The sequence below is a fragment of the Diadema antillarum genome, unplaced genomic scaffold, assembly GCF_040938485.1.
Source record: "Diadema antillarum isolate AM-2024a unplaced genomic scaffold, OU_Dant_1.0 seq00001973_RagTag, whole genome shotgun sequence".
NCBI lineage: Eukaryota > Metazoa > Echinodermata > Echinoidea > Diadematoida > Diadematidae > Diadema > Diadema antillarum.
In genome coordinates this window covers 2,807-30,406 of record NW_027272632.1, presented here as the reverse complement: position 1 = coordinate 30,406, position 27,600 = coordinate 2,807, and the positions used below count along the sequence as shown (strand labels likewise).

Sequence of the window (27,600 nt, the reverse complement as noted above, 5' to 3'; positions counted from 1 at the left end):
TGGGCAGTCCTTACAGTATCATTCCACAGGTATTTTCCACTGTTTTTAACATACAAACAAATAATATTATAAATACTATACATAGTATATATAATAATCATATATAAAAAAAAATAGACAGGGGGCTATTCAGCCACTCATGTACATGCAGTTCTGTACAAGATATTCATTCACTAGGACCAAGAAGTAATAACAGGTGGCAAGAAGTGACTGAGAAGTAGCGAGAAGTGCCATACAGTCCACTGTAGATCTACCTTCTATGGCAAATTCTTGCAAAAGTGCAGGACACAAAGGAGAAATGGGGCACGACGACATCTGACACTGCAATACACAACAAGTGATGCAATGTCCAGCCTTTAATAATACATACTACAGACTGCACAAAAATTGCTGACTTTTCTTCTGATTTTAACCCGTTTCCTTCCCTAAAGTGGGTATCTCAGAATTGAGAACAGGCATATTTTGTGTATGGTCGACTGCCTGATAAGCAGGGGGCCAGAATGTATATGCTCCTTCGCCTCAGGTGAGGTAGAGACCAGGGAACCGTGATTCTGAAGGATTGAGAAGATCCGACAAGAAGTAGATTGTTCCGGCGAGTCCTGACGGACAAAAACAGATGGAATGATTTTTATGAAAAGTATCTGGAGTAATGCATGTTCTTTGTCTATTTCAGGGCTGCCAACACTGGAAACTAGTTGAGAGTGAGACTCCCATAGGCAAATGCTATAATTTAGGAGTCAAAATGAGTGAGATCCATACAAATGCATGCAAATGAAATAAAGTTTTAGAGTGAGAAAGGACCAAAATGCGTGAGTCTCACGCTCAATGCGTGAGAGTGGGCAGCCCTGCTATTTACCATGCTAGTTTGTTTGGCATCAGTTTTCTCTTCCAGTTATCATTTTCTTCCCAGTCGTAGTCATGTTACTGTTTTTCATGTCCTCCAACTTCTGTTACACCTTATCATTTTATCTTATATATACACCTTCTCATCTTACAACATGTACATACAGATCCACACATACATACAGATGTATACATACAGATATTATTTTAAATATGTATCCAAATGTAAATCATAATTTCTGTAAGCTCAACAAAGTTATATGACATAGGCGTGTCAAAACAACTATGTATACATCACATATATTATGCAATACACATCATAAATTAATTGCCTTGTTTTTACTGCTCCGATCTTTAGTTTGTTTGTTTGTTTTTTTTCATAATGTTTTACACCATCTTCAAATAGGCCACAAGCAAGGGACAAAAAGGAGTGGAAAAGAAATTTTATTACCAAATGTGACCCGCTACAACAAAAGGATCCTAAAGTCGCTGACGGGTGAGCCTAGAAAATCGAGTTTGAAGTCAGATCACCAAAATCTGTCAAAACGTTTGGATTTCTGTTTTTAACATAATTCTGTAGTCTAATGTATCTTCTATCATCTGCCGAAATTTCGAAGCTAAATGATCAAAGGAAAGGCCTGAAAATAGCATTTTTCTGGGCCATGATTGGCTCGCCCGTCAGCGACTTTAGGATCCTTTTGTTGTAGCGGGTCACAAATACTCCCCTAACTCACTGCTGATTTCTTCCAGCTATCATTATTCTCCTCATGCTACTTCCATTAAGATTTTGTTTTCATCTATTCTTCCCTTTTTATAATCCCATTTTCTTCTACATTGTGTTACAAAATATGAACAATACTATCTTCTTTTCCCTGTATTAAATGCATTTTCTTTCTCATGCATTTCCCATTTTTCTTCTTTCACATGATTGGCAAAAATAATCATCATCTGGTAATGATTTTAAATTCACCTTTGTCCCCATTGGCCTAAAACTTTTCCTAGAAAATGTTTATCTGGTATACACAACATTTAACATGATAATACTTCCAGGCATTGCAGAGATATGAGGGAAATAGTGAAATTTTATAATTTGACCCTGACCTTACGACCTTTCACCTTGAGTGTGTGAACCCACAAGCTGATGGGTCCAGCTCCATCCACTCATAAATACATAAAATAACAAGTTTCATTTGGATGCCTCAAACAGTTCTTAAGTTACGTCATCCACAAAATTGATTATGGACGAAAGGACATACGGACATACGGACGGACGGACAGACGGACAACCTGAAACCATCATGCCTCTGGCGACACTCCATGTTGGCGTTATAAAAATCTTTCTTCTGATCTCGGAGTAGACAAGACTATCAAATCTGATACAAAAATGCAGCACACAGACACTCACTCACATGCACACACACACAGAAAAATTAAAAATTGGATGACCTTTACCTGCTGGAGGATGAGTATTTTAGATACATACCGTATGTCCCCCCCAAAAATTAACAACGGGAACCTTATGTAATGATACTTTAAAAATAGTGTATCAATCAAAATACAGTTTCAGGGTAAGAAACTATAACTTATTATTCACATCTTACAGAAAACCCCATCCAGTTTGCTTCAGTGGTCATAGAGAAAGGAGGAATTTTGTAGAGCATGTCAGGAATCTCTTCCCTCCAAGTTCTGTCCAATAAATTTGTGTTCACACATTATGCAGTTCGAAGAGCATCCAAGTGCTACATTTGGAAGAATTAGACCCATGACATGCTTTACAACAATCCTCATTTCCCCATAACCACTTAATAACCAAATTGAATGGATTTTTCTGCAAAATATGGCTAAGATGTTATATTTTAAAACCCTTGAGTAGCATTTAGACAGATTAATCATATTGATAGCTTTCAATGCAAAAATCCAATTTTTTTTTTTTTTTTTTTTGCCATACTGTACAGTTCAGCCATGTCAAAGCCGTAAGGCCAGCTCACCTTCCATTAGTGAGTAGGGCCTGTCAGCTACCCTGCAGCCATGTTTTCCATAATCCATGCACCACTCAGCAAACTAATATCAGAGAAAGGAAAAGTTGATTTGAGGCATTATTTACCATTTTGCAGATGAAACAAAAAGCAGCTTTTTAGTGCTTCAAAATAGTTCTAAAATGTAAGTTAGAGATAGAAATAAGCAATATAAAAAGTTAATCAGTATAATCACTGTTTAGTATTGTTAAACATACAAAATGTGAACAATATCTACAACAAACTGTCTACAATTATGGTTCATCAAGAAAAAAGAGTGATATATCTCCTTATAATTTATGCTTCACAGCAATGTTTCCTATATGTTGTTTGAAGGTTTGCATGGTGAAGTAAATGAGGAAGAAAGATTTGCGGTGACACCATGTGTATGTAGTCCTTAATCGGATCGCTGTTTGGCAGAAGAGCCTAGAAAGAGGAGAAACGAAGAGGGAAGCGACATATGGGGGTTGTGAGGAGGGCAGAAAGTGAAGAGTGGGAGACAGTAATGGGCTAGAGGTTGAAGTTGCACTAGTGGAGACGGTAGAGAAAGGAACACAGAGAGTGGTAAGGAAGAATAGTGTGAGAATCAAGTAGGATGTTCGGACATCGTTAGAAGGGGAAAGATGAAATAGAAGGGAAGAGGAAGAGGAAGGAGTTGAATGTTGGAGAATCACGGAGATAGGAGAGAGCAGTAAAGATTCATCAAACCAAGAGAAGAAAAACGAAGTCGGCGAACAGTGTGACTATGGAATGCGGAATCAATGGAGAAAGGACGAATAATCCCTCGAAGGAAGGGTAAGTAGAGGAGAGATGAGAATATGTTGATAGAAGGGAGATAGAGAGAGAGAGAGAGAGGCGGGGACAAAGAAAAGAAGTAGAAAAGAACAAATTGAAATTCAATACGTAAATCAGAGGGAGCTAGTATGGATCCTAGAATGAAATGCTGCTGAGAGGGAGAAAAAAAAAATGGAAAGGAAAATTGATGACAGTTAAGTCCTGAAAAGGTTCCTGTGGGAGAAAAGCAAAAATAAGAAATCAAAATGAGGTTAAAGTGTAGACCTGAGGAGAGAAGACAAGAGAAATAACCTGTGGAGAAATGTGTAAATTAAGTAGTGGTCCTGAAAAGGACCGTTGGGTTGTATGGAAGGAAGAAATAAAACAAAAAGAAGAAAGAAGAGAAGAGAACAGAAAAGAAAAGAAAAGATAAGTAGTGTAGAAACAGACAAAAGTGTAAGAGAGAGAGAGAGAGGAAAGAGAAATGAAACACTGAGTAAAGGTGCTAGTGAAAGTAGCGCAAGAAATCTAGTTATAAGAATAACTAGGAGAACCGAGGAACTTGACGTTTCGGGCAGGTTGACTGTCCTTCGTCAGAAGTGAAGCGTGATCTGAGAAGCGGCGGGCTATATATGGAGAATGCGGACCTAGAAGGAAGTGGTCGGTTGAGGCGGGCTCGCAGGCGAGCTGAGCGTCGGCTGTTGGTGGAGTGTTGCGGTCGTTGATGCGTTCTATTGTTCTCGGAGTGTGTTGATGGCGGAGTATATCTGTGAGAGCTAACTTGGCTGTTAGTAGGTCGTGGCCGGAGATTGGAGTCCAGGTTAGTGGTTGGGGTGGACGCCGGTGGTGTGGATGACTTGTGTCGGTGAGGGCGTCTTCTCGAACCAGCGATAGGTGTGGTCGTGAGTGGGAGGCGCGGTTGACGTCGTGGGAGCTGTTGTGAAGAGGTGGGGGAAGAGATATGAGAGGAAGAAGTAGAGGGGGGAATGTGCTGTGGAGAGAGTGTGTTGTTGTTGTTGTCATTGTTGGTGTTCGATGGTTTGTTGATGAGAGGGAGCCAGATGTTGTTGATGTGGAGTCCAGTATCCTGTGTAACAGTGTCGTGTGTGTGAATTTCTATGGCTTCTCTGATGCGTCGTGTGTTCCAGTTTTTGATGGATGTGATGAGTTTGCTGTCTTCCCAGTTGATGCGATGTTCCGACTGTTGAGCGTGTTTCACGATGGCTGACTTAATGTTTCCTATGGTATGTTTTGTGATACAACTGACCTAAAGATGTGTACACACATGTGTACATCACATGTGATACAGGTAACTCAATCACTGCTCCCAATGGTAAGCAATAGTAATACAGTGTACCTTCAAACACTCAGTCACATCCAAAACAATTTCATCAAATACAACAGCAGGGATAGCTTTGTTTTGGAGTAGTCTCTGTTCAAGGGGAAGAATTCAGCCTTTTTCACAATGACTTTACTTTCTTTCCCACGCCATTCATCCCCTAATCTTCTCCAGTGTGTCATTTTCTCTCCATATTTTTTCTGTTTTTTTTCTTACTATGGTTTGTTGATGTCGTATGCTGCATATGAGGAAGTTAATGCTTCTAGTAAATATTGAAAATTTAAAAATTCAGCATGGAATAGCTTTGACTACAAAAAAGAAAGAAGAAAGAAAGAATAGAGATTTACATATAAATACATGTATAGATATAATCATATGTTAACTGTAATATGTTATCAATTGCGGCGTATCAACAAATTCATTCCAATACATAAATGCGCGATTAAAATTGGAGTGTGGCAAACTAACTGCCAATGATACAATTCTTCCCACTTTTCACTTAATTTGGCTGGCAGTGCAAATGTGTATTCTGAATCAAAGCCCACAATGATCTAACAAAGAATATTGACATGAATATTTTGGTAGGATTCATATCTCTATTTTCTGGGGTTTCTTTTACTTTTTTTCTACCTCTTATACAACTTACATGGTCTTGTTACTCAACCACAATTTAAACTAGAGAAAAAGAGTGGATGACTGTATCTTGACAAGGACTGTTTTTTTCTTATGCAACTGCCTGTTGACCGATTAAGACTACCATTGCTCAAGAGCAATGAGTCTCGACACTTTTATTTTAGGAAGCAAAGCGGAACAAATACAGGTCATTTACATCATCCCATTCTCAAAGTACATTTCAAGACAGTATTCAAAATCCCTCACAATGGAGGACAAGATTTGAGTTTCATAAGAGAAAACTGTTACATGTACATGCCATGCCATAAACAAGTCATGCTTGTTTGTTTGTTTGCTTGCTTGTTTAAATACTCATTATTCCTTCGAGCAGGTTCAGACATGGAACAGCTACTTGCAGGGGCGGATCCAGGAATTCCGTGAAGGGGAGGCGCAACTAATATTTCTGGTGCCACTTCCGGGTTTCATTTCATTTTTTCTTGTTATTTCTTTTGTTTTTAACGACAAATAAAGGGGGGGCGGGCGCCTCTTGCACCCCCCTCTGGATCCGCCACTGTACTTGTATTACAATGTGGGACAATTACCATTTCTGGATCTGAGTAAGGTGGAATACAATTTATTTTTTTGCAAATCAGTACTTCCTGACAATTTCATGAGTGGCTAAAATAAATTCACGATTGTGGAGCACAGTACAGAACAGAGAAAGATGCATGAAAGTCACATTCATGTCGGGATCAGAGGTCATATTTTAGCGCATTGTTAAATTCATGAATAGCACCCAACTTGTAAAAAAGTTTTGACCTCCCCTACATCCCCAACCCACCAACATGTGTATTCTGGGAATGTAAGATTTGAGCTCCTGTCAAGGTTTCAAGATTCTTCAAAATAAGTGTTTGTTTCTCTTTCTTTCATTCTTTTAGCTTAGTTTTTTTGTTTGCTTTTTTTTTCCCCTAATCCAGTAAAGGGAAAATATCAGCTCAATGTCTTTACGACGTAAACAGATCAGTAAAATTGCAACGGAAGGTGCCTACTCAAGATACAAGACAATGGCTACGAAACCTTCGGCAAAGATAAGATCAACGCTACTTGAAAACAAATTGTGATATTGATATGAAGATGATGATAAAAGTGATGGAAATAACCAATACAGCAGACAGCTGCCAATGGCATCTTATCTAACAGTTGATCTCTCATGTAAACAACAAACTCACGATACAAATAACTTCTGCATTGAGAATTCAATCACACGTCATGTACTTTACTATGATTGACTAGTACAAGACAAATGCATGGTTAGACACAAAAAAAACCCACATGAATAAGAAATGATGCAAATGATAAGGTTTCTTTGTTAGAACAGCAATAATTATAATGTTGACTCTACTATTCCCTATCAAAATAATGTGATCCTTAAAACTGCACACACAAGCCATTTTGCTCCTAAGTGCATGTTTTGACAATCCGATGCACTATATCATAATTATGAAAGATATGGCTCATAAGTACAGCTGCTGCAGAGCAGAGATTTGTATCAATTCCTGGTCATCTCTTATTTCAAGACCAATTCACATCAACCACAACAAAATGGAAAAATCTAAAAATCTAACAAAACAAAACAGAAGGTATTCCGCTGCAGAAAAACATGCAGACAGTTCAGCCAAAATTTCTTGACAATGTTGGCGAACTCAGATCTTGTGTGAGTGAGAAAGATCAGCCAGGCACACATATTATAGTATCACGGAGGTAATTGAATTCAACTTTGAACCTATTGAATACAAAAACATGTTGTTTCCTTTATGTTTGTTTTTTTTTTTTTCTTCGTTTTGCCACATACCCATATATCAACCCTTTCAAAGGGAATTTACAGTATCTGAGAGGTAAAGAGCTACGCCTGGCCAGTTCCGGAAGAGTTGTAGTTCTACGTTGCGTGCAAATACCGGTAGTAATCACACCTACGTACATAGTACGCACCACAAGCCTTAGGCCACTCCGTAATTACACGGTCCTCATCTGTAATATGAATACCCATCTCATACATCTTGAGGCTTCTTTCAAATCAATGGATTCTCACTGGTCTAATTCCTAACTGCGTGGCTTCATAGGGGTTAAGTACGAGACCCGAACTGTCACTGCATGAGGCATTTTGTTGTACATCAGCAGGAGACTAGAAATGTCGCTTTGGCGACTGGTATGCCTCCGCCATAATGCATGATTTTCCCAATAGGTCTAGATAGTATGTGGACAATGTGTGATTACATTTTCACAAAATTGGCAAAATACTGAAATGACAAGTTTGTCACAAATGTGTTGAATGTTCACCTTCCTTGACCTAGGTTTAATTGGATGAATAGGAGAGCATGTATTTGGGGATTTAAGGACCTTAACTAGACTTTGACCCATTCATACATTTATGCATTGAGTAATTTTCAAGGTACCGGTATGGAGAAAAAGTGCAATTTCTGAATTGAATAGTAAATTGTTACCATTTTCATCTGGCCTTTGACCCTAAAATTCATAAAATAATCACTTTCAGGTAGAACATGCATTATATGTACTAAGTTTCAAGATAACTTGAGCTACTTCCGAGATATGGAGGAAAAAGTTAGTTCAGCACTTTCACTTGATCTTTGACCTTTTGACCTTTGAGGCAAAAAAAAAAAAAGAAGAAAAAAAAACTTTCCAGAGAATTTCTATTAGGTTACACATGCATACACCAAGTGTAAAAAAATAACCCTGCTGGAATTGCATAAATATGAGGGAAATAGTAAAATTTTGAAGTGTTGCACTTGACCTTTGACCCCATGAACCCTACATTCTCTAGATAATCACTTCCAGTCAGTACATGTATATACTATGTTCCATGAAGATACCTTGAACAATTTTCCAAGGTACGGAAAAAAAAAAGAAGTTTTAACATTTTTACTAGACCTTTTGACCTTTGACCTCATGACCCAAACTTTCACCAGAGAATCTTAATTGGGTAATACATGTATACACTAAGTTTCAAGAAAATATCTTCAGGCATTCAATAGATATGGTGGAAATAGTGAAATTTTATGTATTTGACCCTGACCTTTTGACCTTTGACCTCTGACCTCATGACCCAAACTTTCACCAGAGAATCTTAATTGGGTATTAAATACATGTATACACTAAGTTTCAAGAAAATCTCTTCAGGCATTCAATAGATATGGTGGAAATAGTGACATTTTATGTATTTGACCTTGACCTTTTGACCTTTGACCGTGAGCATGTGCACCCAAAAGTTAATAGGCACAACTTCACCCCCTAATACACATACATGCCAAGTTTCATTAGGATACCTCAACAGGTTTTGATAGTTACCTTGTCCACAAAATTCATTACGGACGGACAGAAGGACGGACGGACGGACGGAATGACGGACGGACGGACGGACGGACAACCCGAAAACATAATGCGTCCGGCACCACTTCGTGGCGGAGGCATAAAAAATGGACCATAGTAAAAAAAAAAAAAAAAAGAAGTGTGTGGTGGGGGAGCAGGGAATCCTCCTTTTATCTACTGTTGTTAAATAAGAATAAGAATAATAATAACAATAATGATAATAATAATTGCATTTATATGGTGCCTCATACTAGAAAACACAATAACATTAGCAAAACCAGCATAACAGTAACAAAAGAAGAAGAAGAAGAAACCTAGGACTAGTCTTCAATGGTTTAATAGTGTGTGCAAAATTTCAGCTTAATCTAATAATCCCTTCAATGTGATTGCTCTGCAATCTTACATCCTGTTTTTGTACTGTTTATGTAATACACAGAGTGCAGCTTGGTTGTTACACTCTGTATGTGCCCTCAGGGATGATATTGAGGTTTGTTGAAAAAGATTGGAAATTAACATTTTCAGGTGATTTTGATACATGGAAAAATCAAAATGTGTATAGACTTGAGAGAGAGAAAAAAAAAAAATCTGATATCAGATTTAAATCTACAAAATATCATGCCAGGGGAATGTTTCACAAAGAATTTAAGGCTAACTTAAAGGACAAGTTCACCTTCATAAACATAAGGATTGAGAAAATGCAACAATATTAGTAGAACACATCAGTGAAAGTTTGAGGAAAATTGCACAATCGATGCAAAAGTTATGAATTTTTTTAATTTTTGTGTTGGAACCGCTGGATGAGGAGACTACTACAGCTTGTGAGTCATATGCGTACAACAGTATAAAGAAAATGTGAAAGAAAATTCAACATATTTTCACTTTTTTGGCATAATAAAAGTGCACTTGACTTGCCTCTTTCTAAAGGCAGGGGGAATAATATTACCCATAACATTTGTCGGTAACGAGTCAGGGGAATGTGTACTTTTTTCAAAAGATGGAATTTTGTGAAATTCTCTTTATATTTTCCTTATATTGTTGTACGCATGTGACATCTAAGTTATTCATACACTGCAGCAGTCTTCTCATCCAGCGGGTACTGCACAAAAACTTCAAAAATTCATAACTTTTGAACGGATTGTCTGATTTTCCTCAAACTTTCAATGATGTGTTCTACTAATATTGCTACATTCTCTCAATCCTTATGTTTATGAAGGTGAACTTGTCCTTTAAGATTTAAGATTGATAAAAATTATGGCATGCCGAGTGTGTCTTCACTGTTGCTCAACTTTCTGATAAAAATGAAGATTTTGGAAACTTCTTTTCATGTAGTTTTTAATAATACAAGATAAAATAAATAATAAAATAATTATTCTGTAAACACTAACAATAATTTGAAGTGGGTGGTGATTTCACTAATAAAATTGAACAGGGAAACTAGTGGCATACCATAATCTTTAGTCAATCTTAAATATTAAAGGTCCTGTTTAACTTTGGGAGCGGTGATATTAAAAATGTTCAAGACATCACATTTGATGCATATGCCTAAGTTTGTTGTACCAAAAAACATCCTACCAAAGATTTTCGCAATAAAGCCTTAAATCTAAGGAGATATCAGTATTTTTCTCAATAAACCGTAACTGTAGACGATTTAGTCTGGAAACATTTTCATTCTAAGTATTGTTCTAATTTTGTTTATAAACAATACTTAACATTGATTTTACTGACTCAAATTTTTACAGTGGTTGTTTCAATCCCTAACTCATATTTTAGAACTATTTTAAAGCACTAATGCTGGGTTTGTGTTTTACGTGCAAATGGTAAATTATGCCTTTAAGTTAGACTTGAATTCTTCATGAAACGCCCCCCCCCCCCCCCCTGGTTCCTAGAGAGAGCAGTCCTTCATCAGTTGAATACCTTACCTTGCAGGCGCGATACAGCTGCTTGGGGTCCTTGGTGGCCTGATAGAGGGCGACAAAGGCATATCCATTGCCAGCCGTCCCGTGGCACAGACCATAGCCCTTGCGCAACAGCCCCCTCTGCCATATCACGTCCCCACAACAGAGGGCGGCATTCAAGTACTGCTCCTCACCAAAGACCTGTGAGAGAAATGAAAAACTCCAGTTAACTCTTTATGTGCAACATTCGCAAACCTGACTCAAGTCAACAGCGTGCCAAGTTCGGATATTTTGCTCAAACGCACAAAGCCGCCCAAACCGATTGATAAATCACAAAATGCCACAGTACATTGTACAATGAAAGCTTTCTCGCGATTGCATTCCTGTCACATATATAGCTTGCATTTTAGTGGTGATTGACTATCAAATTGTGTTCCCTACTGGATTTGCGACTAAATTCTAAGTTTCTTGTCAGTGTTTTGTGTGCAAAAGTCATACCTCTACAATAATGCAGTTATTGGTCATTTGAAAGAAAAGCAATCATATATTCGTCATACAGTTTACTTCGAAGCTAAGATTGGATTAACACATTTTCTCTACAACTTTGCTCATTCAGTGTCCAGGACAACCAACATTTATAAAGTTACTTATATCTAAAAAATAGAATGTTTTCCCAAAGCAAGACTACTTGCAATGTCAGAATAATGTAGCACGCAGGGGTTTACATCGTGGCGCACAAAGAGATAATTCTCATGCAGCAACTACAAATGGCAATGCATGCTACTCATCTACATGTACATACTGCTGCTTTGCAATACATTCTAAATTTTCATGAATTGGTTCCTAAATTTGAGTTGCAGGGCATTGCAATCATGTGTGTATACTTCAATAATTTTGCAAGGCTATATTCTCCTCACCGAAAAACACTGTGATAGAATTCAGAAGGGAGCATCAATTAATGTTTGTTGACTGAAATACATACACAATACAGGGTGGCCCAAAAAGAACGGAACACCTAAGATCTTTGATTTCAGCAATATTGTTGTAAATATGTCATTATTTTGCACACTATTGGAAAGGCCATTCTTTTTTCAATAGAATGACACCAAGTTCTTTAATTTTGGTTAATGCATTATATGATTTTAGGATCATTTTTGTCAACCCTTGCAATTTTCAAAATGTGATGACTTTGCACTCTCAGAGATACCGAAACCAGCGAGAATTCGGCTTGCCATAGAACCAGTAACGCACAATGTGTGGAATGTGGGGCGGACGTTGTGATTGTCATTGTCCGTTATCATTGTGAATAATGTGAATTTCATTGTTACTATCATTGTGAATGCTACTGGTTCTATTCTTGCTGTTTTCGGTATCTCTGAGAGTGCAAAATGATCACATTTTGAAAATTGCAAGGGTGGACAAAAATGGTTCTAAAATCATAACGCATTAATAAGAATTAAAGAACTTGGTGTTATTCTATTGGAAAAAGAATGGCCTCTCCAATGGTATGCAAAATAATGACACATTTGCAACAATATTGCTGAAATTAAAGATCTTAGATGTTCCGTTCTTTCTGGGCCACTCTGTATAATCTGCAGATTCTCTACTTTTTTGTAATATTATCATATCATCACATCATAAGTATGACTCAACCTGTTGAGGATGGGCTGATTTTGCTACAACATGAATTTCCCACAGACACTTGCCCGAGTATACTCAGGAATCATCCTCAATGGGTTAAACTTGCCTGTTCTTCCCCTCTTTTGTTCAAATTTTTGATCCAAACAACAAAACAAATGTACTCAGCCTAATATCTGGTTTCTGGTTGATTTTATAGGCCTCAGTGCTACCTATGATACTATAATATAATATCACTATTTTGGAGTCATTTTGGCCCATAGCATAAACCAGAAACTCTCAAGGGGAGGTATGTCCTTTCATAACCATTCATTGTTACAATTTTACAGGGCAGAGGGGAAAAAAATCCCCTCTTGGTCTCTTTATGGTTAACATTTTGTTTGTTTTGCCAGCAGACTTTCCAAAAACCTTTTAATTGCTAAATTTAATCATTGAATCTTAACTTGAAAACATTATACAGAAGATTCACATAGTTGTTTCCTCTCAAAGTGGCAACATTTTGGTAGCAATCATCTCCAATTCTTAGTTTTGACACTGAATGAATTCGACCACATCTGCCTGATCTTTCTGAAGGATAGGAATAGGATAGGACATGCTGTGAATTTCAGAGGTGCCAATTTTGATGACAAGCAAGGGATTTTTTGTGGCAAAATTTCCTCCATGACTAGATAGCCTTAAATGAATTTAACCAACATGGGCCCTTCACTGACAAGAGCAATGACTGGTAAAGTTTGTCGAATGGGGAGTTGCATTTGATTTTAACAATGTGAACAATTCTTCAACTGTATTGCAAGTCATCATGATATCTTGAGTTGGCCAGAAACGAGGATTGACAGAAATAAGGACTGACACAAACAATGAGACAATTATGATCAAGATGGTTTTGTTTTTTGTCTCTATTTTTGTATTGTGGAAGCCTTGTGGCTGGTGCCATACATTTTCCCCGAAAATTATTTGTCTTCATATACTCCCCGCATTTTGTCTATTCCTGGAGTCATTGGCTTCTCTAGGGTAATGTGAATCTATGGCTGCCTGGACTCTGCCTGAACCAAATAACAAACTGCATCAGAAATGGGAGGGACTGAGGAAAACGGCAGCTTGTGAGGCTTCACTCTCACCATCCTGGGCCCCAGGAAGCACGGCAACTAGAATAGAAAGTTTGCCAAATGGGCAGTAACGCAAAGCATGACTTCATGAGAGTGCGCAAATCATCCACAGTATTTTAATTAGGCATGGCCGAGCGCACCAATTACAGGGCAGAAATCCATTGAGTGCCGCAATTTCTTTGCATAAAATTCAAACATCATGCTATTGGTCAGCAAAAAAAAAAAAAAAAGAGTAAACAGCTTTCCACGTCCAAAACTCACAAGATGAATATTTTTATGAAATCTAAAACTCACAATACGAATATTTCTATGAAATCTAAAACTCACAAGACAAATATTTCTATGAAATCTAAAACTCACAAGAAAAATATTTCTATGAAATTATCTGAAACTCACAAGACAAATATTTCTATGAAATCTAAAACTCACAAGACGAATATTTCTTTGAAATCTAAAACTCACGAGACGAATATTTCTATGAAATCTAAAACTCACAGGACGAATATTTCTATGAAATCTAAAACTCACGAGACAAATATTTCTACGAAATCTAAAACTAACAAGACGAATATTTCTATGAAATCTTAAACTCACAAGATAAATAATTCTGTGAAATTATCTGAAACTCACAAGACGAATACTATGAAATTATCTAAAACTCACAAGACAAATATTTCTATGAAATCTAAAACTTGGATATGAATTTTGACAAATAATAGAAGCATAGGTACTTTAACTTCAAGAAAAAAATGCATTTTAGATATCTATATTTTGATGAAAAAAAAAAATTGAGTAAAAATCAAAGTTGACTTCATCTGAATTTCTCAATTTCTTGCGGATGGGCCAGCAAGTCCCACACATTCGTAACCATAATGTGATATGACACATACACAGTGAGATGTACAACGCATGCACCTCCGACTGCAGCTCAGAACCATGCTGGTATCATGGAGCTACCATTAGCTCCATTCTTGCATTATAGCAGTGTAATTCTCATGGTATCAGCGGTGCAAAACATTTCAATAATTTATATACGTTGTTGTTGTTGTTGTTATTTGAATTTATTTGGCGTTTATCATTCCTCAAGGAATATTAACACCAAATAAATATTCATAAAATCACTTTAAATTTTTCAAATTTTACCCTATATTATTTTCATTCTATTGATAAATAATTCAAAATAATACATTATATCAAAATGAAATCTCCCTCACTGGCCTCGGTTCGAGCTGCCCAATCGACGATCGTATTTTCTGGCCAGCCCGGCTCGGTACCTTGAGCAGACTTCTCAGCAAGGAGGGGCTGTGATTGGCGATACTGCAGCACTGGGAATAGTCTCATTTCAAGACCATATGCCTGTGTGTCATTTTGTTTTCAAAATTCAAATACTCTTTAACAACGAAAGTAGTAGCAAGTTGACCTGGGGTGGTCCTGCACCTAAGTCTTTGCGAAGGCAGCAACTTTGTCACCGCAGAGGGTTCATTTTGTGGACTAGGGAACTACAGTTGGCTAAGCTAATCCCAAGCATGAAAGGGGTATAAGTTTCCTGGACAATCAGGGCAAGTGGGCAAATTGGATTGTATCCCGTTGGCCCTTTAAAAAAAAAAATCATTGCTCCATCACACAAAAACCTCAACTCAGCAGCAGAATCTGTAACAAGAGGCCTGGACTCTAAAAATCTTTCTATTTTTTTAAAAAGCATTTTCTCGTTGATGCTCTCTATTTGTGAAGGAGGTAAACATGTAATCAATCATGGTTATGACAGTTTGTATCCGTAAAGAATTAATCTCATAATACTTTTGACCCTCGCAGACGTCTAGAGGGTTATTTCTGACAAGACTGTCACTCTGCTCCATGTTAAAGTCCAAACTGACCTTTCTGGTATGATGAAAAAAAAAAGAAAAAAAGAGGAGATTCATTGGACAACAGAATTACACTGCCATGGAAGTGAATCCTTACAGTTTACAAAATGAAAAAGAAAGTGAATGGTAGAGAAGATGAGAACACAAAGAAGACGGCACACCACTGGAGAGAAAAATGGGATGACACATGACTAGATCAAGCCGTATAATACAAAATCCAGCAAACATGAGAAAGGATTGTCTGTTTTTATTTCAGTTTGTTCTGCTTTGAAATGTATCGTTTTGTTTTATTTTGTTTTTATTATCATGATGGCAAGTAGAGGAAACCATTATCAGCATAGGGGAGGATGCGATCAAATGCAGGGAGGGACAGGAAAGATTTGTGACTTTATACAACACCTCAAAAAGAATGTAGCTATCCGGTTGATCGATTGCCCATCATGTGACATTCAGTTAAAAGTTCCATCGCACGCTGTGGCTGTCAGCCATGCAATTTTGCTTGAGCAAAAATGGATAGCGCATGGCTGACATCACCCACTTCCATTGACTCCCATGTTAAACTCACAATTGACTGAAAATTTTTGTTCCATCGCACTGCTTTGACGTCACAATAAACAAACATTTGCCGCACGCACTAAACAATTATAAGTGCGCTTACAAGCGCGTACTTTTGTTACTCATTTTTGTATATAACTTAATTGAAACCGATCGGTTTCGCGTACCTACATACACACATTTATGGCTGGCTGTGATTGTGCAGCCGCTCATTCGCCTTATACGGAAAATGATTGCCATTTCTGTGCTAAATTCAAGAATCTATGTGGACCACATCTGTTGATGTCTGAGGTCTTGTATATAACAAATAGTGCAAGGTCTTTACTCGTGCAGTGGGAGAGAATTTCACACTCGGTGAAAGATGAGGCGCAACGTGTTCAATGAGGAAAAGCCGAATTGAATAGAGCGGCTCTATCTTTTATCTTGTGCGAAATTTTGTAGTATCGCACTCATGACTATGCACTATTTGTATACCATTAATAAGGTTGAGACAGAGGTAGAGGGAAAACAAGAGAAATTAATGTTGATGCATATACAGGGGGTCACATTGTGCAAGCATCACAAATGGTACTTTTTGATGCCCTATAAATATATCGATACCAGCATTTTGTATGACTACATAGTGACATTTACCACACTTTTGAACAGGTGTCCCCTAATTCTTTCTGCCATCATCAAGCACTCAACTTAGCTTGCTGAGCCTTTTTATTTCCATCAGCATTCAGTAATGATCCAAATTTGACCTACGTAGTTGTAGATCTGTACATTCCTTGACAAAAACTTCCAGACACCTTTACCAATGGGTGAAGACGCAACTCCAGTTGCTGTGCAAAGTGGGGAACAAAGCACAGCAGGGCTTACATGCGAAAATTTGTTTTGCTGTATATCCACAAGAGGCATATGTGGCTTCACCCTCGCTCAGACAGTGGACAGTCTTTGTTCTTTCGCGGTTTTGCTTCATTGCTGTTCACGGGTTCTATACATGAAACATACTCCTACGTGCACAAGATTTAAGAATGATGTTGTCACTATCAACCCAAATGCAGACAAGACTGCCTTCCCATAATACATGTAGACTAAATTTACGTTTCTTTGTGTTATGCTGACCAGAAAGAAATGACTATAATCAAACATAAGAGTTTCTTCTTCCAACTTTTTTTTCTGTATGAAAACTGAGTATTTTTGTTTAATATACATTTTCCAAAGTAGAAGTGTGCGTGTTTGCTATATAAACACTCATACAAGGACAAATGTAGCAATTCAAGACTGAGCTCACTACATTCTGACTTGTGATGACCCATACGGGTGCCCTTAGAGTGTCTAACAAAGGAATTTGCGTACCAGTCAGCAAACGCTTTATTCATATTTTATGTCCGATCGATATTTCCCACAATAAAATGGCACACAGAGTTGAGGGTAAAAAAAAGGGGTTACATATACAGGACGACTGCTTTCGCACAGCTGGCAGGTTAGCAACTCATCTTTTCTTTGTTGATAGGCAAAGAGAATCTTGTTTGGGGGCCTTCAATGTTCTCACAGAATTGCGAAAGGAACGGATTAAAACTGGAAACAGTGTGATGCCTTTCACTCGGGTCTACTTTGGCGGTACATGCCTCCATACCTTGTACGCCTGTAGCAGCATGTGAATGACTCCAGGGGCCCCGTGACACCAGTGAATCAGCCTGTCCGTCTGGTTGCCTAGCGATGATGGGAAATTTCCTGAGGGAAAGCGGAGTGCAAGTATGTAGTCGGCTGCCGGCTTTATCAGCGACTGCAAACTCTTGGTCATTGCCGGGCAATTGACCTTGTGGGGAGAAAAAAAACAAAAAACAAAAAACATAACCATCAACCGAATAGATGGCATTAAATAACCATGTATATGAAATGGTTCCATGACATTTGCTCCTGTGACAATTGCTCCTATGAAATATCTGCACGCTCGGCCAAACGTAACTTTTACCCACAAACATAACCCTAACCCTAATCCTAATCCTCACATCAAACTGAACGCAAAATCCTGATGATCACAACCCAAACGCTAACCCATAGGGATTATCATCTTTGCCATTTGAGGTTCAGTGCTGGTGTTAGCTGTACGTTGTATGTGTAAAGTCTACACTAAATGCAATGGTCGCTTACGTAGTGTACACAAAAACTCTTTGTCACGCAATGCCTGCAGACTACATGGTGGTTTGATGCTAACATCTCATGTTGGGATCAATAATCATCAACGAGTTCGTCGGAGTTTTCACCGACAAATTTGCTATCAGCCAATCAGACCAAGGATTTCATTAGCTTTTGACAGTTGTCAGCGTAAATCCTTGCGTCTGATTGGCTGATAGCAAATTCGTCGGTGAAAACTCCGACGAACTCATTGATGAAACGCCCCCCAGTATCATTGCATTGATCTGACCGTCGGTGTTGGGGCTCGATTTATGGCAGTTGCTTATAGGAGCTAGCACTAGCACTAACACTAGCACTGATCCTGAAATCACCCAATATGTAGAAAATTGTAACAAACTGAAGAAATGAGGAATATTGGCAACATTTTCTATTATTCGAAGACTGTGAGTGAATCGGCACTGAGATGTTACGTTCTCAACAACCTTGAAGATAAGGGGAATCATCCCCACTCCTGAGAACACAAGGAAGCTCTAGTTTACTATTGAGTCTATGCAGCAAGAGGGGAGAGCTGCACAAACAACTACTTATGACAAACGTGGTAACCTTGCCACACCCACATGACGTACATGTAACATCACACGATTTCCTGAATTTTCTCTCTTAATCCTTCACAAATTTCTGTTGATGATACTTTTTGTTTTGCATCGCCCTTTAATCTTTTACAAGGTTTTATTATGGAAGGGTTTTTGTTTTTGTTTTGTTTTTTTGCATTGCTGCATCTTGTTTTGTTTTCAAAATCAAAGTTGCTGCATTCTTCACTGATCAATGATTTTGCGTCACTCCTTCCATGCGCAGACTTTTTTCTTTCAAAGGGTTCTGGCAAAGTATGGCTTCCTTCCAAGTCTGCAGCAGAGCACATGCTCCATACCTGCAGAGCACATGATCCATACCTGTGTAGCACATGCTACATACCAGCAGAGCACATGATCCATACCAGCGGAGCACATGCTCCATACCAGCAGAGCACATGCTCCATACCTGCGGAGCACATGCTCCATACCAGCGGAGCACATGCTCCATACCAGCGGAGCACATGCTCCATACCAGCGGAGCACATGCTCCATACCTGCGGAGCACATGCTCCATACCAGCAGAGCACATGCTCCATACCTGCGGAGCACATGCTCCAGATCCATACCTGCAGGAGCAGTGCTAAGATTCCCGCCATGCCGTGCGCGGCCCCGATGTACTTCTTCTCGTGCCACTCAAACATGAGAGGGCTGGCTGACCGCTCCTCTCTGGCCAACCGCTGACCAGAGTCTAGTATCCTCTGACACACCTGTCCAGCATGTCAAAGGAGGAAAAAGAAAAAATAAAAGAAAAAAAAGGAAGGAAGGAAGGAAGGAAGGAAAAGAAAGTAGGAAAGGAAGGAGGGAAGAAAGAAAGGTTGAAGGAAAAAAGAAAGAAACCATCCAATGAAGAAATGAAAGATGAATTGTTGTTGTTATGTTTGAGAGGTGCATCATTCACACTTGAATATTTGTGCCTTTATCTGCATAATATCAATATATTACATACGATCAATTACTCAGAAAATTAAAAAAACGTAACAATTAATAATTATATTTGTGTGCCGGGAGCAGTCTGCTGTTATAGTCAGGGCAGATAGTCCCAGTGCATGATGATGACAAAATCTGGTCAGCCTGGCTCGTACAATGAAAGCAGGCTCCTCAGTCACGCACCAATGACCTAGAGCTCTTCGTTTGTTGCACGTAGGGCGCTCTGCCCAACGCATATGGTGTGAAAGTAGATTCCCAAATACGTTATGAACATCAAAACAAATTATTTCACACATACGTTTCAAAAATAAACATATAATTTACAAATAATTCTAACTTTACACAACGGTTAGGGTCTTACGGTCAGTGTCAGTCACATGATTTGGGCACATGATCATTTTTCTTTAATCGTTGCGAAGTATAAACACAAGTCACTATCAACAAAGGAACGGAAGCAGTCTCATAAATTGCTATCATTGTCTGTGCTCTTGCCCCAACTAGCACAGTGTGTGAGAAAATGTTCTTCATGTACATAGAGATGGTGAAATACACATTGAGCACATGATGTATGGATGATGGTGAACAAGTATCTAACTATAAATCTTTCTCCCTCTACTGTAAAAACAAAGTGGGGGGGGGCTGGTAATTTTTTGGCACTGGGCCTAATAAGCTGAATTTCACAGAATCATATGTACAAAATGAATTTCACAATTAACAAGCAAAAAAAAAATACTGTTCTTATTGTCTCACTAGCTTCATGTTATGCAAAATGTGTGAAAATTTCTACTTTTAAGTTATCTCTCTTTCTCTCTTGGGTGGGGAAGGAAGAAATTGGCTACAAGCGATACTTCTTGACCCACAGAACAAATGATAAAGATCACTCTCTCCCCTGCAGTTCAAGTTCGTGTGAAGAAACATACCTTATCTATCAAGTCTGGATTGATGTACCCCTCTCCTAGGTTCTTCTGAAGAAAAAGGAGGGCATAGAGGTACCCCACCCTCCCGTACAGCAGTTCGTCGGGCAAGGCAGAGTCCAGCACCATTCTGTGGAGTCCCTCCAACCTGAATGGAACGATTCAAAAGTTCGAGAAGTTCAGCTAATTTCATCTTCACTGCACTCACAAACTACTAACAACACAGATTAATGAAAACAGGAAAATATAAATGAAGTACAGTACGACCTTGTTGTCCTTAAAGTTACGAACAAAGAACGAATGATGATCAGATCTGATGTGCTATACTTAACAGAATTTCAATAATTCAGCACAAGAACTGATCACCAGTCATTCTTAAGTCGTTTGTAACTTTAAGAACAGCTTTATGAACCCCCCCCCCCCCCCCCCCCCCCACACACACACACATAAGGGATTTGGCCGGATATGGGAGACTCAATGTTTAATGCATCCACCTGCTGGAGAAAGATTGCTTGTAATGTGCCCTGATTTAATGAAAAGTTTTCTGTCCATGTTCTTGGGATGATTTGTGGGTAGTGAATGTTTGAATGCATGTTGAAAATTAGATGTGAATGTATGTTCATTTCATGTTGAGAATAATATGCAATTCACATGAGTTTGTGCTGGAATTTTGTTTGAGTTTGAAATCCCCCTTTTCCCTGTAATTATTAGATTGAAAAAAAGAAAGAAAAGAAAATCATGCCGAGATTGCAGATGATAGATAGGTCTGGATAAAGGGAGGCTGGGTAGGAGAGGTCAAACTGTACCAGTAAACAAAACAGAGTTTTATGTGGTCTAAAACAATTATGAATTTTTCGCTTTCCCCCCAAGTGGATACTGACAGTAATAGAATCAAGGTTGATCAACCCTCCTAGGGGAGAGTATGAGAACAACCAAAAAGTAAAATGGGCTTCACTATTACGAATGAGCATGTGACAAGATCATTTCATTGAACAATGCACACAAAAAAGACCTGTGGACATACGAATTGCTTCCCATTTTACCTGTTGAGGACAAGCTGATTTTGCTACTAGTTGTACACATATTTCTCATAGGCACTTGCCCGAGTATACTCAGGACTCGTCCTCAGAAGGTTAAGTACAGAATGAACGGCAAAGCAGAATGTCTTTAAACCACATGTCCACTACGCACGGCTGCGTAAGTTATCTAACCCTTTACTGTGCACCTGGCATGCACATTGGGGCACTTTCTGCACCATTTGGTACAGACTTGGGGAAACTAATTGCCAACGGATAGAAACTACCTGATCCCCCTATTAAATCTCTACTGGATCACTATGGCCTTTGTGGTCAAAAATCATTTTGCAAAATGTGCAAGTGACGAAAATACTGTACACGGTAAAAAAAATGCTGCATACATTGTCTCAAAGTTGTGAATTCCCAAGATTTGTCTGTTAAAAAGGGATAATATTAGTACTTTCTCATCCCATCACTGAAAATTGACCAAGCACTTGCAAAACTGTGTTTTACAAGTCCTACACAGTTAGCTACATGTTATGCTGCATTTACACCATGTTCCCTGCAGCCATGGCAGCCCCGTCTGTCCAAAACATAATGCGCCATGGGTAGATGGGATATTCTCCTGTTTTTTTCCCCTCTGTATTCCAGTCTTGTTTGTTCCAGTCCTTGCTCCAGTATAAAACATGTAGTTACCAGACACCGTTCTCACGGGGTCTGGTCAGGCTAGACTATACAATATTTTTTGTCACGTCTCACTACGACAGGCATGCCAAGTTCACAAATTTTTTATGAGTGAGATTTTCATGACTCGGCATCTCGGCGAGCGAATGTACGCGCGAGTGAGGGTGTGGGAGGGATTTTTCCCCCTGTAGCCTCCCACGGTAGGGAGCTTTTTCAATTTTTAGCTTTCAATGGTGCGATCAGGTGCATACTTAAGTGACTATTTTTTAATTATTTTAAAAGACAAAAGGAAAATACATGTATACTTTCAATGGCAACTATCACTTTAATCTTTAGAGCTATGCTCATTATAGGCCCAAGTTGCCGATTTCGCGTGGTGCGCGAGAAAAATGGGTGCCATGTGTGAGATCGTGAGACGGCCCCTAAATGCTTGAGTCTCACGCAGAATGCGTGAGACTTGGTAGCTCTGCTACGAACCGCCTCCAAGTTTTGTTATGGCCTATTATGTGCTGTCGTGCTTTGTTGTATCCACCCCATGCCATTTTATTACCACCTACAAGTTTTCTCATTAGCATCAGGACTGCTTGTGGCAAAGTTTTTTAAAGTTCAAAAATCCCACAGGCATCCACGACAATAATGGCCTGTTACATTTGCCCATCCCGTCCCATCGCGTTGTCTCACGTCCATCCCGTTTTGTGCACGGTGGCCTGAAACGGGACTGCCGTGGCAGCCGCAAACATGGTGCAAATGCAGCACCATGGCATAGACAAGTAAGTAACATTTTACTCTGTGGTGAGTAGCTAAATTAATCTTACTTGTTCACACAGTCACGGACTTGAGACGGTTGATTCATCAAGTGGTACAATACTGCACCAACAGCGAGGGGGCCCCCGTCACCACACATGAAGGTGATGCGTCGGCCCTTCAAGTGCCGTAGAGGGCGCTTCACAAATTCCAGACTCTTACCAAGGTACTCCTGGTGCCCAAGCTTTCGGTAGAGGTGGAGATAGAGTAATGATACACCTGTGAAGGAATTAATGAAATCAAAGAAACATTGATTTGATCTATGATTCATCGGAGGTGGGAGGTTGAGGAAAGTGCTATGAATTAATATGATATACATACTACTGTCTTCCATTACAAATGGGTAGCATCTATCTACATGATATTAATAGTTATTTTTGAATCATTATGTTTTTCATTATCAACTTCACCTGTAAGTTTTATCCAAATCCGTTCACAACTTTTTGCGTTATTCTGCAAAACAGACAAACAAACAAACAAATGCTGACAAAAACATAGCCTCCTTGGCAGAGGTAATTGATAATTAGTAAATGTAGATGAGTAACAAGTAGATAAAAGATAGAAATTTCTTTTTTCTTTTTTCTTTTTACTGTAAAGTGGCAAGAATGAAGGAGAGGTATATATGGATGGCTTCATAGAAGTAGCACATCTTGCTGGACATACCAGTGACTCCAGTGTAGACTGATTGGTCAGTCTCATCGCATTCCCTCCTCAGTCCAGCCTCCAACTGACCAATGAGACTCGCCACCGAGTCCCCAACAGATTTGCGAAAGGATTCCGAAAGCTGTGGACAGGTCAAGCAGATCACAAAAGTAATAGCAGTAGTGATACAGGTAGGTGCACCAGTGATAGTAAGAGGAGAAATAATGGCAGCAGAAGCAGCCAAAGTAGTTAGTAATAATATTGGCACACTAAAGTAAGTCAAAGAACCAAAGTGAACCATGGCAATCTTTATTTAAGTTCACTGTTTGACATTGCATATTTTATTAACTAGTTTGCTTTACACATTTTCTTTGTTTTTCGCTCTGCTCATATAGAAATGTGTGGAGGAAAAACCAATATAAAGTATGAAATGTACAACCTACAATAGTCTATATAGGTAGAAAATTCAAGACTTTATGCACAGCTTGAGATTAGCGGTGGCTTAAATTGTGATCCCAGAGCCACGAGAAATTTATGTCAGGCCACCAAAATTTTGAAAAGGCTAGCATCTTTTGGTTGCCTGAACAGGCACTTAAGATTAAAAATTCATTGTTCTGTCTCTCTTATGTCAAACGACTACATTTCTTCCTCGGGCCATCAAAGTTTCAGATTAGCAGATTTTAGTGGCCCGAACAGGCCGCCAGAGGAAAAAGTTAATGTCAAGCCCTGCCTTAATATACCAAGGTTACTACAAAGGAGAGTTCTTTTTTATTTTCCAAACATCACTCTCAGGGAGACTATAATCGCACACATGTCATCATTGATGCACAACTACTGTAAATGAAAATATATTTTGACAGACTTCACAAAAATGACAAAAAACAACACCCATGATGTTGATGTTGATGAAAACTACTGGATGCCTAGCTTCAAAAAAGAGAAAACACATTATCACTCTCCAGGATTAAATCCCAAGATGATAGACATTTTTCACCTACGATATGAAGAAAATTCACAAGGGGCCTAAAGGAATGGCCCACACAAGCACTAGCTGCACCCCGCCAATTTTGCTGCACTTCCAATACCGCTCACCATGTCATCTTTGAGTACACTCGAGGCCGAGTTGGCGTCAAACGGCGGGTAGGGGTTGTTGAACTCTCGCCTGTCCGATGATGGCTGCTCGTCACGCTTTCGCTTGCTCATCCTTCAGCAGTTAAGCCATTGACCTTCAAGAAATCTATAAGATAGAAAGGAAATGAATATTTACTCCCACCCAATGTCTAAAATATTTCGGAGGAGAGTTATGACACGATCTACTTTAATCAAGCCTACATGGGTGATCAAAAACCTATATCATGTATTATCAAAGTCCAACATTTTTTCCTCCGACCGTATGCTTTATACTTCGAGCATCTTCTGAGAGCGTACTCTGTATTTCTGAGAATGACTGGACCTCAAAACATCACACTGAAGTCAGGATACACATCAAATAATATTGCCTGACCAATCTAGAGCTGAGATTACAATACTTTTGTAAAGAGGGTGGTGAGTTAGCTCAGTCAGTAGTGTGTCTGCCTCACGATCCTTAGGACCCCGGTTTAATCCTCTGGTCCCACTGAGCAATGTTGTGTGTAATCATACTGTCCCCTCTAGTAAGAGGCAAAAACACTCTGTCCCTTGGATAGGACATAAAATGGAGGTCCTGTGTGAGAGTCACAACTCACGCACGTAAAAGATCCCGCTTCTTTTATTCATCATGAAGAGCAGGGTGTTTAATCCGGTGAAGTGGTCCCACCTGATACATAACTGAACCCCATGGAAGAACAGCTACTGCAACTGAATATGGGCTACCAGCCATTTCCTCTGATGGAAATGAAACAAGATTCTCTGATTAAATTTGAATTCATCTTTCATTGCCGATCCTTTTTTCGCCACTACTGATCTAAACCCAAGTATCAACATACTCTGACATTACTGTCACATGGAGCCCTAAAAATAAAGTATCAAGTCCCGTTTTCAACTCAACCTCTCTTTAAGTCATGTCGACTAGGCTGTAGAGAGGTCTATTCATAGTATTATTATTATTTTTAATAGGCTATGCACTGTAACATGAGCTTTAAATAGATCTAGTCTATGTTTTTGCTGTTTAGCTTCTTCTTTTTTTTTGGTAATCAGAAGAGTGAAATATCACCTTTAAGGATTTGCAAAATCAGCTTCATTTACAAAAGTGCTCTTGGGTCTAATCAGTAGAAGAGCTACGAGCGAAAAACTGAAATGGTTTTATAAAAGGAGATAGGTGTCTATAATTATTCACCCATTGAGGATGGACTGATTTTGCTATTAGAACACGCATTTTTCATAGACACCTGCCCAAGACCAAGCATTCCCAGGACTCGTCTTCAACGGATGAATATATTGCTTTAACTTAAGTTACAATCACCCTGTCCTGTAACTGCAACCAGCCGAACGCTTCACGTTCAGGCTGTGTACAAGGAGTACCCTATAGGGTTAGGCTTACCTGTTCTGTTGACTGAAGCAAAAGACTAAACTAACAGTTAAGTCTGTATATACTGTCGCGTCGGCAGTCGGGGATATGTTCCGCGGGGACTAAGTATCATGAGTGGCCTAGACACAGAATCCTTCTCCTATAGATCTATGTCTTTAAAAAAAAAAAAAAACAGACTTGGCTGTATAGTCTATCTTCTTTCTTATTCTCATGGAAAGTGTATACTTAGTACAAATTTTGTATTTCTTCTACTTTTGACAAGCAGTGACCTGTGCAACACGAACCTTCTTGGCAAGGCTGTACCGTACTGTAGGCGCGGCGTCGCATCATCGGTCCGCGCGCCGGCCGAGCGGGCCGGGCAGGCGGCAGGTCTCTGGCGCTGGCGCGGTGACAGATCGAGGTGCTGCGCCGTGCACGTGTGCATGCAGCAGGACCAACAAAATCATACCCACCCTTGATGCGAAGCTCGCAACAATGCTAAGTCGGGTAGATTTCGTCAGTTGTGAGTATAAACCACACTTCGTATCGTCTTTTGTTTCAAACAAGCAAAAACGTAGTCACAACGTATCGTCAGATGACCATTGATTGACCCTTTCCAGCCAGGACCCAGGTGCCGAACCTTACCATACACAGCTAGTAGCTACAGGTGCCGAAATCATAACAAAAATGTTAGTGCTGCTGTGTGCTGCCCTCTGTTGTTAAGGAAGAGCTATGAAAGTACTCCTGGCATCGTACTGCGCGCATCTCCACAAGAAGATTTAATACGTGTATGAATGAGTGAAGTTTATTAAAATAAGTGTAGAAAAAAGTTATCATTTTCATATCTTCTATGTTTATGAAGTGTAATTCCGTTACCCTGATTTCACTTAATCTCTTTTCAATAAAGGCAACTTTGACATTGCGCCTTAAAGATTTATTACTGTTATCTTTTCATAGACCAGCTAATTACAGGAAGGAATATTTTGCTCCGCTTATACCTCTTCAAAGATGAGATATTTGAGCTGACATTAAGTTTTGAGACTCAGTTGCCACATTAACGACCGGGCCCCCACTCAAGCGATCAGCCATGCATAGCTATGCTTTCATGTAAATTTTTTGTTCCTTGTAGAACAAACATTGGAATGTTCCATTCCAAAATAATTGTTAGAGTTGCCCCCTTTATTCAGATGGAAATGGGTTAGGATTTTGACCCCTTTTCACCGTTTGTTTGTTCGATTATTTGTCTTGGTTTTTTTTTTAAGCCATCAAAAATTACTCCCCCTCCCCCCCCCCCCCCCCCCCCCCCCATCATCACGGGCTAAATAGGCCTACCACTTGCAGTAGCTGTC

General features: G+C 39.2%; 1 protein-coding gene across 1 annotated transcript; it reads right to left on the bottom strand.

The window, feature by feature from the left end:
* Nucleotides 1-508: 508 nt before the first annotated feature.
* On the bottom strand, nt 509-26,813 carry LOC139713453 (lanC-like protein 2). Its single transcript, XM_071625181.1, has 10 exons — nt 26,725-26,813; nt 24,859-25,003; nt 23,788-23,908; nt 23,136-23,343; nt 20,627-20,768; nt 19,346-19,486; nt 17,645-17,827; nt 10,887-11,063; nt 2,832-2,904; nt 509-599 (listed from the first exon to the last, which is right to left on the bottom strand). The coding sequence occupies exons 2-10, from the start codon at nt 24,967-24,969 to the stop codon at nt 520-522; spliced, it is 1,236 nt and encodes a 411-aa protein (XP_071481282.1). The 5' UTR covers nt 24,970-25,003; nt 26,725-26,813; the 3' UTR covers nt 509-519.
* Nucleotides 26,814-27,600: the final 787 nt, after the last annotated feature.